General features: G+C 38.1%; 1 protein-coding gene across 1 annotated transcript; it reads right to left on the reverse strand.

Moving 5' to 3' along the window:
- Positions 1–2,590: 2,590 nt before the first annotated feature.
- Positions 2,591–11,072, reverse strand: RALA (RAS like proto-oncogene A). Its single transcript, XM_010175608.1, has 4 exons — positions 10,909–11,072; positions 9,902–10,110; positions 5,468–5,642; positions 2,591–2,774 (listed from the first exon to the last, which is right to left on the reverse strand). The coding sequence occupies exons 1-4, from the start codon at positions 11,020–11,022 to the stop codon at positions 2,652–2,654; spliced, it is 621 nt and encodes a 206-aa protein (XP_010173910.1). The 5' UTR covers positions 11,023–11,072; the 3' UTR covers positions 2,591–2,651.
- Positions 11,073–11,900: the final 828 nt, after the last annotated feature.

The following is an 11,900-nucleotide window of genomic DNA, read 5'->3' on the forward strand; positions in this document are numbered from 1 at the left end:
TCTCTGGTCTGCAGTTTTACAAAGCAATGCGTTTCACAAAAGGTAGCAACGGTGTTAGGCTGACTCAGGGGGGAAATACCATGGAAGGCTTTGATCCTGCCAGTGTAAGAACATATCTCCAACTTTTTGGAGGAGAAACGGGAGGAAATGTGCTCTCAGGTCTATCTCTGAGCAGACAGACCTACTAGGAGTTTCAGACACAGAATGAAGCTAAACCAAACACTCCTCTAGGATGCCAATATATCACTCAGTTGGGATGACACTCTGAAGATGTACCCAAATCCTACATACACACTTCCAGCTGCATTCCCTGCAGGCTGAGAAAGCATTTACCTTGTCCCTGAGTGTGTGAAAAGAGAATGACTTAAAATGCTTTTTTATTTTATTATTATTTAAAACTCATGTACTTTTTTAAATTATTATTTTATTTTTTTAATCTCACTTTCCATTCTTATGGAAAAATACTTCTGGAACAAGCTTACCTCAGTTTGTTTGCCTGTTTTCTGATTGTCTTTGTTAGAGCAAGTAGAGATAAATTAGCTCTGGATAAAAGGTAGCACACGCCTGGTCTCAGCTTTTACAAAGTGGCTTTTTATCAGACTGATTAGATTAAATCTACAATTTTGTTCACACACACACACACATGAAAAAGGCTACTGGAATATTTAGGTTTAACTGCTCAACAACTGGCATCAGCTATAGCAACGTTTATCAATAACACAGTTATCAATTAACACTGCACAAGTATTTTTAAAAAAAATGGAAGTTTATTCATCTTTCAATGGCTCAAATAGCAAATAAACGGACAGGATAAGGCATCAGCCAAGACAAATTTCATGTGTCCAGTGGCTTCATAACACCTCAGTTCCTAGTATACAGGTTCCAAAGCAAAGTCACAACGTTAGTGGTTAGACTCCCTGGCTAAATAGACCCAAATGAGTACACAGTAAGATGAAGAACTGGCTTATTTGCCATAGTTACATCAGTAACTTTAATTCTGCGCTTGACAGTCTACTAAATGCACATACAAAACTCCTACCGATAAATATTTAACATGACAAATATAACTTCTAAGACTTGAGTCCCCTAAAATGTCTGTTAGCATGAGAGTTAAATATTTGTTACCTAGTTTGCTTGAGCACATTTTAAACTGTCAGTTATAGGCTTACACACGTATAAAAACGGTAACAGTTTGTGGAATTGATCTAACCTGTCTTACCCCAGGAGCCCAAAACCCTCAAACATTCTGGTCTCTTTTTTTAGTTAAGATGCAGGATACTAACCCTGCGCTAGTATTCTTGCTGTTCTAAAGCAACTGAGGCAGTATGGTTTGTTGGTTTGTTTGTTTGGGGATTTTGGATGGACACGTCAATGTTTCTGTATTGCAAAGCATGTTTGATTGTTTAATATCAACATTTAACTAGAAAAAGTAGCTACAACGTTCCCCCATTTGAAAAATCAACGTAAACTAGACTAAACAATACAAAACCTGCAAAGGCTTCAGCATAACACACCATGATCCCGCAGCTGAGGAATTAGGAATACAAAAGAAATGAACTGATGACACCAGAATTTCCCAGACAACATCTTAACTGAAAACACGTTAGCGCTACTGAATCAGCTCCACTCCACCCAACTCCAGGGAGTTAAAACCCAAGGAACATCTAGACAACAAAATCTACTTGCGAAAGGGAAGCTTCAAGGTATCAGCACGTTAAGTTTTAAACGACCATTCCAGGCTTAGATGTGCCATAGGCTTATGACTTCAGTCTTTGTATGTATTCTGACCCTTTAGTTTTAAGATATCGTATTGTTTACCAAGTTCCAGATGACAGAATATGCTCCGTATTTTTCACAACACCAGAGTATGGCACACGTTGAAAGGACAGACGCTGCTAGCAGACAGCTAGTGAGTGAAATCATTCACGGAACTGCGCTCCACAGAGAGGGCAGTCTCACACTTGATGATCTGCAGGGACAGTCTCCGTGCAACAGAGTTGAAAACACACCCTTGATTAAGCAACCTTGCTATGTTTAGGTTTTAAAATTAAGGCATATTCAAATGTTTCAATGTAAAAGATTACATCACTCTTCTCGGTTAATCAGGTAATGCAGAACCACATGGCATTTTCCCCCCCCAACGTAGTTGTTCGCATAGACATTATTCTTTTCGAATTTGCATTAACTCCACGGCAAAACAACTGCAGACCGCCTCATTAGGTTCTAACACCTTCACCACTGTCATTTTCAAGGCAACAAAAGACAAGATGAATTGACAATTACCAGTGATAAAAAAAAGGACGCTTTACAAGAACCCACAAAGTCGTACTTCCCCCCGCCCTGTTCACTATGAAAGAAGAGACTCCCTAGGAAACACTACATTCAGAAGAAATGTGAGAAGGTAGGCAGTTATGAAATGGACTGAACTTTGCTTCTCTTGAAGCCACATCATTTTTTTTTCTTTTTTTTCCTTTTTTTTTTTTCCTCAGTGAATCTGACTCTCAGTGCAGCTCCAATTCATGCTTTTTAGTGGTACATTACAATTTCCAACATGTTAGAGTAATTTCAGTCACTTGAGCCTTCGATGGCATGCTTATAAATTACGGTTTTTATTAGTATGGTCAGGGTAGGAAAGGAATTCAGGGTTTTGATTATAAAATGCAGCATCTTTCTCTGATCCTTTTAGCTAGGCTTTTTCTTTTCTTCTTCCCATTCTTTTCTTTGCTGTCTTCCATTTTTCTGGCTCTGATTTCTCTCATTAAATCGAAAAACACCTAAAGAAGATGTAAGAACATAAATGAAAAAACAATCACAGACATATGAGTTAGCTTAAGCTATCACTGATGATATCCATTTTGGTTGTTTAGAATAAAGTCAAGTACATGCAACCAATTTGAGTAAACAAATATAAATCCAACAAATCTTTCGTTGGTTTTGAAGGCCAAGTTGATATGACGCAAACTTGCTTCTTTCATGGTATCACAATGTTCCCCTGTCTTCTGAGACTTGCTTATGAATCCTGTCAGACAATTTTGCACAAGGATTGAAAAAGTCTCATCGCAAACCACGATTTTTAAAATGCATTATCTACACTTTACTCAGGAGACTCAAGGAAATCAGTTTACGTTTCGAATATTTTCAGCAATGAGCTGAAAAAGTGCAACATTCAATTCCAGAAATGTATTAAAGGAGCTGTAGCATACACTGAACATTTAATGGTCGGTATGTCCCATGATGCAAATCTAAACACAAAGTGAGTAGGGGGAAAAAAAAAAAAATCAATCACCTTTTTCTTTAAAGCAAAGTTATCAATCATGCAATTATATAAACAATTTTTTAGATCAGGTTATCTCAACTGCCAGATTACAAACTCAAAGTACAGAACAATTTCATTTTTGTCAAGTGGTTTCACTTGGAAAGGCGTGGTGGTTTCACTGGAAACAAAACCAACAAAGCTGGAGATACACCAGTGCCTTAAGGGAACCTACTGTCAGTGAAGGCTTTACGATTGGACTGTCTAAAGATACTTTATTCATTTGAAAAGCAGATCTGGACTTGATTGGCAGGAGGCTACAGTGAATAATCATTTAATCTTTACCATTTTATTGTAGGACATAAGTTGAGCAATTGTAAGACTTTTCTCTCTCAGGAGATGTTCTCTAGATCTGTGTCAGGGGACTTGATCTATTTCTGTGAAACACAGAGAGCGCTGGGGCTGAAAAGCTGTTCTACAGAGCTCAGTAGCTTTTGTTTGCAATGACACTAACCTTGTACTGACTGCAGCAAAAGCATCGGCCTTCATTACGTGGGATCCAACGAAAATCAATGTAACTAAACATTTCCACATTGCCTTTAGATTTCTAAATGTGCATTAAGGCCAAGTACTTGCTTGTACTTAAATCTGTGCTAATGGTAAGATGCCACCGTCACCTTGCTTAAGCGCTGATACTGTACTGCAGGATTTAGCTGCCTGGGGCACGCTCACCTTTACCAAAGGGAGTGGAAACTGACTGTGCTTTACTCAACTCAGCAAATCCACTCTTGTGGAATTCAGAGAAGACATTTCTTATAGAACAGCAACTTAGTTTGCATAACAAACCTTGTAATTTCAGATGTTGCAAGTAACTAAGAATACCTGGTATTTACTAGTGTCAAAGCAGCCTCACTTATGGACTGTCAAACCTGAGTTCTATATGACACATGCTAACCTGGATCCATAATGCCACCAGCTCCAAAAAGAAAACTGGAGCTCTGTAGTAGCTTACTATGTGTGTGAAAAAGCTATTGATTAGAGAGCTACTAAAAAAACCCCATATATATATATATATATATATATACACACACCCACACTTTTTTCCTCAACTGCTAAATGATAGTGAAGTGGATTTTGAAGAGCTGGGAATTTGTACATGACTAATAGATGGATGTTAACTGCAATCATACACCAAAACTAAAAGATGTACCAGTTTTCATAACAACAACAAAAAACCCAGAGCTGAATCAATAAGACTGAGTTCTCCTGCACTTAATTGATTTAATTTTCACTACAGAACTGCATGAAGTTCTTACTGTAGTATTGAACAATCAGTGTCTTCAGGAAAACAACTAACAGGAGACACCAGTCAAGTGGAAGTTAGAACAAATGAGAACTCAGGTTACAGTTGTCAGGCTGCAACTGACAGCTCATGTGTAAGGATTTACATGAGAGAATTTTTCAATGTGTGATCCTTCCTCTGAAAGGAAAGGTTGGCACATTGAACTAAACTACTTATTTCTTTTGCCACACTTCTGTTACTCTTGCAGTCCATGAGGCTGAGTGTTATTCTGAATTCTGTATTCCAATAAGTCTTTTAGAGTTCTAGCTGAAATACTTAGAACTAATAAATAATTTATCTTCTGGAGACAAAGATTCTCTGTCTTTTATCTCATGACCTTCTGAACCATATTTTATCACTGAAAACTCATGAGGCACTTGTAGGCTGTTCGAAGCTTAAAAGGGTTCATCCACTCTTCATCGAAGCAACATACAACCAGGCATCTGGTTAGATGAGGGTAGAGAGGGCTCCAATCCCTCTCTTACCTACTTTTGTAAGCTGTTTTATTCTGCCTGAGGATCAGACAGCATTCCTTGCTGCTCAGAAGCAGATTGTCTTCTAGTTATAGAAAACACAGTAAGGAGTCTAGGCCAAAATAGCTGTTCCAAGAAATTTTTAATGAAATAAGGTCTTGTATAACGACTCCTTGAAGTTTAGGATGGTATAAACTTGTTATGCCTAAACATTTTCAGTGTTCTACATGAAGTCACCTTATCATACCCTCCTTGCAAGCTAAGGGAGAAAAGTATTTGATTCAAATTTCACAAAAATAATTGCTAAAATAATGAACATATAGAGTATGACCCATGGAAAAGAGGTATAAGGTAAAAAACTGCTGGAGAGGTTCCTTGTATAAAGAAGCCAGTTATTACCTTGTCAACATTAGCTCGTGTTTTTGCAGAAGTTTCCACATAGTTAACATTCCACTGATCAGCTCTGTTTTTTGCTTCCTCTACAGAAACTTGCCTTTTATCTTCTAAATCTGATTTATTACCAACTAGCAAAAAAGGAACGTTCTCATCTTCTTTTACTCTTAAGATCTGCTCCCTGGAGAAGAGAAAGAAAAAAAAAAAAAAAGGAGAGAAAAGAAATTTAAGCTTTGCATGGAATACTATGCTTAGAACAGAAAAAGAAGAAGGCAGACTAAATACTCTTCCATCTTACAGTGAAAACCCACTTATTCCTTTTATGAAGCTTACATAACAGTAAAATCTTAAACCTCATTACGACAGAATGAAGACAGACAACTAGTCCTCTAGGAAGGAAGGAAGGAAGGAGGTGAGTCAGTAAGAAACTAAAAGAGTAGAGCAGCATTGTTTTAGGTGAGAATTTGTGTGAATAAGTCATTCCTTTTACTAAAGGTGTTACTTCAGAGCATTTAAGCACTGTCTTTCCATTACTATTTGTCATTGCCATTTTGAAGCTACCCAAACTTCAGTTTCACGCTCGATTTTTTCCTAATAGCACATAGGTACCATTTTTAAAGCTGATAAAATGGTCTACAGCATACAAGAGACAAATCTCTTTCAGGAATCTTTCTGAAGTGAATCACATTCAGTCTCTGCAGAGATCTTCGTTCCCTTATAAACTAGTGTACAGATAAAAGGTGCACATGCATCAGATTTTTAAAGACAGATCCTTTTAATGTTTGAACTGCTAGGATGAAGGGTGTAAAGTTGTAAATAAAACTCACTGCTACTACTATTACTGAAATTCAGGTTTGGTACATAAGTCTTCAACACTGAAAACAAAAAATAATGAAAAAGTTTTCTTCTAATTAGAAATGCACTAAAAGTACCAGGAAGAACAGTTTTCCCAGAAGAAGGATATTCTCTCTTTTGTCTCAGAAAGGAGTATGAAGTTAGTAGTGAAACACAGCCCTTTATTATGGCCCAATTTCTGAGAGATCAACAAAAAGCACAGAGAAACAGATTCCTTTTGCTGGCTGAGGTGGAACCTATTGCCAGATTTAGAATTGAATGGAGAGAAGCTGAAGAGAATTAATTAACTGATATTCTAAAGGGCCCTTATTTGGTGTAGGGCAGAATCCTCCTGCCATTATAAAAAGCCCTGGACAGCATGCAGTCTTGTTGAGGAAGTCTGCTCACAGGGCTTAGAAACTGCCCTGTGAGCAGACTTGGGATTGGACTGGATGATCTTTCGAGGTCCCTTCCAATCCCTGACATTCTGTGTGTGAAACTGCACTTAGCCCATAACTTTAAAAAAACACAAAAAAACAACAAATAAGTATTTGAGGCAGCTTGTACCATCACATTCACCTCTGAGGTGTAATTAAAGCAACATTCCTCCTCTTCCCCACAAATATCGGTGGAAATGTTTGAACAGGGTCTGCAGCTATCCAAAAGGAGTGTGAATAGTCCGTGGATTAGAAAGGCAGCCAGAAGAAAACTCAAGTGTCTGTGCAAATAAGACCTCTGCTAAAAACTAGCAGCTTTGAACATTAATTGTTCAGGCAATGCCAAGCAATTTCACAGTGTAAAGTGTTAATCTAACAGCAATCCAGAAGACAATATTCTCCTTTGAGCCCTCTATGAATACTGATATCTCCTAAACAAGAAATTAATTATATGCCAGCTTGAAATCTAGAACTTAAAAGTCATTAAGACCCATTCTACTCAAAGCAAGACCATATTTCATCAAACAGCCTTTCAAATAGTTAAAAGTTTAGTCCTTGCAGGTCTGCTTTCTGTTGGAAAACATATAAAATTATTTGGAGCAATGGCCTTTCAGAGCACACCAGGAATCTCGCTGAAGGCATTGAGTAGAAGTAAACACCTCTCCTGTTGGAGTTCTGCCATTTAAGCATTGCAAAATTCCATGGAAACAATCAAACATCCAAATTCTTCTTGTCACTTTCTTGCATATCTGTCTCTGAAGTAGTATTCCCTCAGGCTGCTCAACAACTACAAATGGGTTCTAACTGTACCTTCAAGCGATACAACTTTCACACAGGGCAGAAAGAATGTAGTTTTTCTGAGTTACATTTTAGCATTTAGGCTACTACAGTTTCAAGAGCAACTTTCAGATTCAGATAGGGGAGAGTTTTAATCTCTTCATTGAAGGGATTTTTTTTTTTCTTTCATTTTTGCTGTTTCAGCATTTACACTATCAACACTCACCTTTGCTGGCAAAGTAGGACTTTTTCTAGAGCCACCGAAGATCATGTACTTTGAAGTATTAATAGGATTTTAAACAGATGTGAATAGGTCATTTCACACCCCAGAGGAGCTCAACTCTACTAAAGAGTCCTGCAGAATTGACAAAACCTAGCATAAGCCTGCAAACCACTCAAGGCCTGTCTGTCTCCCCCTCCCTCTCTCTCAAAACACATATAGAGACACAAATAAAAAAACCACCAGAAGAGGAAAAACTCCCTTTCTCCCCTCTCCATACCTCTTCCTCCTCCCTTAGAGATACTAAACATATTCTGATATTTAGTGCTAATTAAGTTGAACTGTGACAGCATCTCTGAGAAGCCTTATTTCAGGGGGATGTAGATAATTTATTTTTATATTTGTTTCCTTACTTTTATCTCAAAGGTTATGTCCTCTCCTATTTCACTACACTTTGAACTGGTAAGAAAAATTTTCCAGTCTCTTTTGTCCTTATTTTAATATAGTGATGAGTGATTTAAATAGGCTCTCTCTCTCTCAGCCAAAATTAAACACCTGCAATAAGCTGCTGCCTGTTTAATAGTCTCTTACCATTACAAAGGTTTTAATACACTGCATGCCTGAAAAGCATTTCAAAACCTCCTATCCTGTCAAATCTTTATTAAACCTGACAGATCCAGTTCCAAATTTTGTTTTTATCATATTGCTCCCTACTAAGTAAGTTACTGACTTTGATGGGAAGGGTGAATGCTATGCAGAAATCTATGCAGAACTTTTCTCTTGTAAATTCAAAAATTTACATCCGTATTTTTTACAGACAAAAATTCCATCCAAGCAAAACTGAAGGGACACATTTACAACAGGCCTTTACACAGAACCATAGAATGATAGAACGGTTTGGGTTGGGAGGGACCTTAAAGCTCATCCAGTCCCAACCCTCCTGCCATCAGCAGGGACACCTTCCACTAGACCAGGTTGCTCAAAGCCTCATCCAACCTGGCCTTGAACACTTCCAGGGAGGAGCAGCCACAGCTTCTCTGGCCAACCTGGGACACTGTCTCACCACCCTCACAGCAATTAATTTCTTCCTAATTTCTAACCTAAATCTCCCCTCTTCCAGTTTAAAGCCATTACTCCTTGTTCTATCACTACCTGCCTTTGTAAAAAGTCCCTCCCCAGCTTTCTTGTACAATGCATAGCTACTACAGAATATTCAAAGATACTTCTCATCACTGCTGTTCATAAAATCACCTTTAAGAGGTAGAAAGATTTGTGTTGTTGACACGATGCATTTCACTCTCCCAGAATACAATCTGCATACTTCACATCACCTAAGACTTTGCAGACAGACGTCCCCAGACGTGGTGGTTCTGTGCAGTTTTCAACTGAAACCCACTCACATCGTTTTTATAACTATATCATAAAACAGCTGGACATGCTACAGCTGCCCTTTTGCTCCAGGTGGTGCTTCACAGGTTAAGAGAAACACCACATAATCCTCTATATGAAGCAAGAACTAAAAAAGACAGCTCTGGGGAGTATGTGGTATTGTACGTACGTGACACGTAACCCTACAGTCTGTAGGCAATTCTCCTCAGATTCGTTACTCTGGACAGCAGTGTGACTACTCACAAACACTGCTTCTCAGCACAGGAGCCAAGCAACACTGATTTACAAAGGGCAGCAGCCTTCTGAACATTGCTATGTGCCTGCTCTGTGGCAATAGCCTTGTTGGTATGCAGAAACACAGCAGTGAAGATATCTGAAGTGGCAGAGACAGCAAAGGCATGGCTAGGCATCTGTTCAAAACACGATCTGACTGACTACAGTAAGAGCTGTCATCTAATCTGGACTCTCATTGGGATATTCCAAAACAAACAAACAAAAAAATCACTTGTAATTATCTCCGGGATATTCCAAAACAAACAAAAAAATCACTTGTAATTATCTCACTGCAAGTAGTTACTTTAAATTTCTGTCATAGTCATAGGATAATCATGACCTGATCAGAGACTGCTGTGTATCTGTGGCCTCAGAGCTGAGACTTCTCTGAGGCTATCCTGACCCTATTGCTTGGCCATAGCGTTATCAATATTCATAGAAAATACACCTTGCAGCTACTCCTTAGCTTTAAACATGTAATTAGAATAATTAACTTGCCTTGTAACTTACCTGAAGTCTGCAGTTGCTGCAAAGGATTCCAGCTCTGTAATAGAGAAGACGCAGAGAAAACCTTCTCCACTTCGGAAGTAGTTGTCTCTAATTGCAGCATAGTCCTCCTGCCCTGCTGTGTCCAATATATCGATTTGGACCTCTTCCCCATCCAGAACCACCTTTTTCCTGTAGCTGTCTGCTTTGGTGGGCTCATAATCTTCAACAAACTAGAAAAAAAAAAAACAAACCATAATTTCACAACTACAAGGCAAAAGCTTCTATCTGCATATAAGGATGCAACAAACATCTTGCGTGGTTACTAATAAGTAAGCAAATGTATTTAGGCTACGTGAAGTACTCAAACAACTCATAGTTAAAGCAAACTCTCCATCAGCCCAATTAATTTATAGGCTTTTGCTTTCATCAGCCATTACAAGGAAATTTCAGAGCTAACTGCAAAACATCAATGTCTGTGCACTACCCAAACCTCTGCTTCTGGTCAAGCACAACATCTGGCTGTGTTTCACTATGGTATGAGGCAGTCTTGCCTTTGAATATATTTAGTATCAATTTTTAAAGGACACTGAAGAGCTAACTTCTGCCTTTTAAAGAAAAAGAATGACTTGCACTGGAAAAAAGTGAGAAAACAAAAAAGTTTTTCTTTCTCCTCTTCAACAGCAGCATAAAAAATATGGAAAAAAAATGCTTATCATTTCAGGCATCATGCAACTCACCTGAGAAGCTTTGAGCTGTAACACCTAAATAAGTTCTAATAGGTCTAGTGAACAATGACAAAATATCCTGATTATATGACAGAGCATCTAATTGTTTAGAAGCCTGAAAAATGCCAAATTAAACCTTCACAGGTATGTATAAAGGACAAATCACTCATCTCAAAAAAATGTTGACTTTCATATCACGTCATATACATTTAGACCCTTTCAGAAAATAACTGTACTAACGAATACTTCAGGAATTCTACGTAGTGGACATCTCCTGAGATAATTTCTAGTGCAGATTCTTACCTCATCGTACATAAACTGTAGTGTTAAAGCAGATTTTCCTACACCACCGCTTCCCACCATGATGACTTTGTGCAAAGCCAGTGAATTCTGTCCTTTAGGCTTATTTGCTGCCATCTTTGGATTGCACAAAATTCACAGGTATAAAGTGAAAATAAAAAAAATCTAGAAGAAAAAAAAAAAATTGTTTCATTAGTTTTCTTTTCCTTCTCCCACATGCAGTGTATTTGTTTTAAATCCTTGTATGTTAAGGACTTCATTTCAGTTCCGCTATCTTCAGTGAAAGCGATCTGCTTTTTCACTGGAAGCCTTTCCACAAATTATATCGAGTTCATCTGTTTTGTAGCAGGAGCAAAGAAAGCCTTCACCATCTGGAAAGGGCACAAGTGAGTTCACAGCATCCAAGAGCAATTAAATGAAAAGATTTACATTTTGGTAGGTAGTGTTTTCTTTTAGAGACACAGTATTTGTCAAGAACTCTTGTTAGTTTACTAAGCAAGAATTGAAAAGGGAAACAACAGTGAGTCAACATCATACAAGAAAACAAGAGATTTGATAGCTGCAGGGGAAAGAAAACAGACATTTAAAGGAATCTCTAGTTTAAATAGTAAGCACCAAGACACAGCAGCAGCAGCAAGGATTAGCTACTGGAGAGAAAAACAAGTAATTTTGTCACTTCAAAAAATACTCAGTTTCAGTAAGTCAATCAGGAACTGAAAGAATAATTTAGTTTACAGCAGTGGAAAGATTCAAGTTGCCTTCCTAGGCTACCAATGCCATTATTCTGTATATCTGGAATAGTTGTCTGAGTCCCACAACTGCTTGCTCCAACAGAAATCTCTGCACCTCCCCAATACCAAAGGGTTCCACAACAGCTAATGCACTTACAGCCTAACGCACACGTACAAAAAGCAACAATCCCATCAGCTTCTCCTTTCTTTTTTAATTACGTTATAGTTTCAGCAGATCTCATTATCTACTCACAGCTTCCTTCC

Source organism: Antrostomus carolinensis, unplaced genomic scaffold (assembly GCF_000700745.2).
Source record: "Antrostomus carolinensis isolate BGI_N321 unplaced genomic scaffold, ASM70074v2 scaffold44119, whole genome shotgun sequence".
Classification (NCBI taxonomy): domain Eukaryota; kingdom Metazoa; phylum Chordata; class Aves; order Caprimulgiformes; family Caprimulgidae; genus Antrostomus; species Antrostomus carolinensis.

Coding starts and splice junctions, on each gene's coding strand:
- RALA (XM_010175608.1), bottom strand. CDS start 11,022: ATGGCAGCAAATAAGCCTAAAGGACAGAATTCACTGGCTTTGCACAAA. Junction 10,111..10,908: donor TACAGTTTATGTACGATGAG/GTAAGAATCTGC, acceptor TTTTTTTTCTAG/TTTGTTGAAGATTATGAGCC. Junction 5,643..9,901: donor GCAGCAACTGCAGACTTCAG/GTAAGTTACAAG, acceptor TCTCTTCTCCAG/GGAGCAGATCTTAAGAGTAA.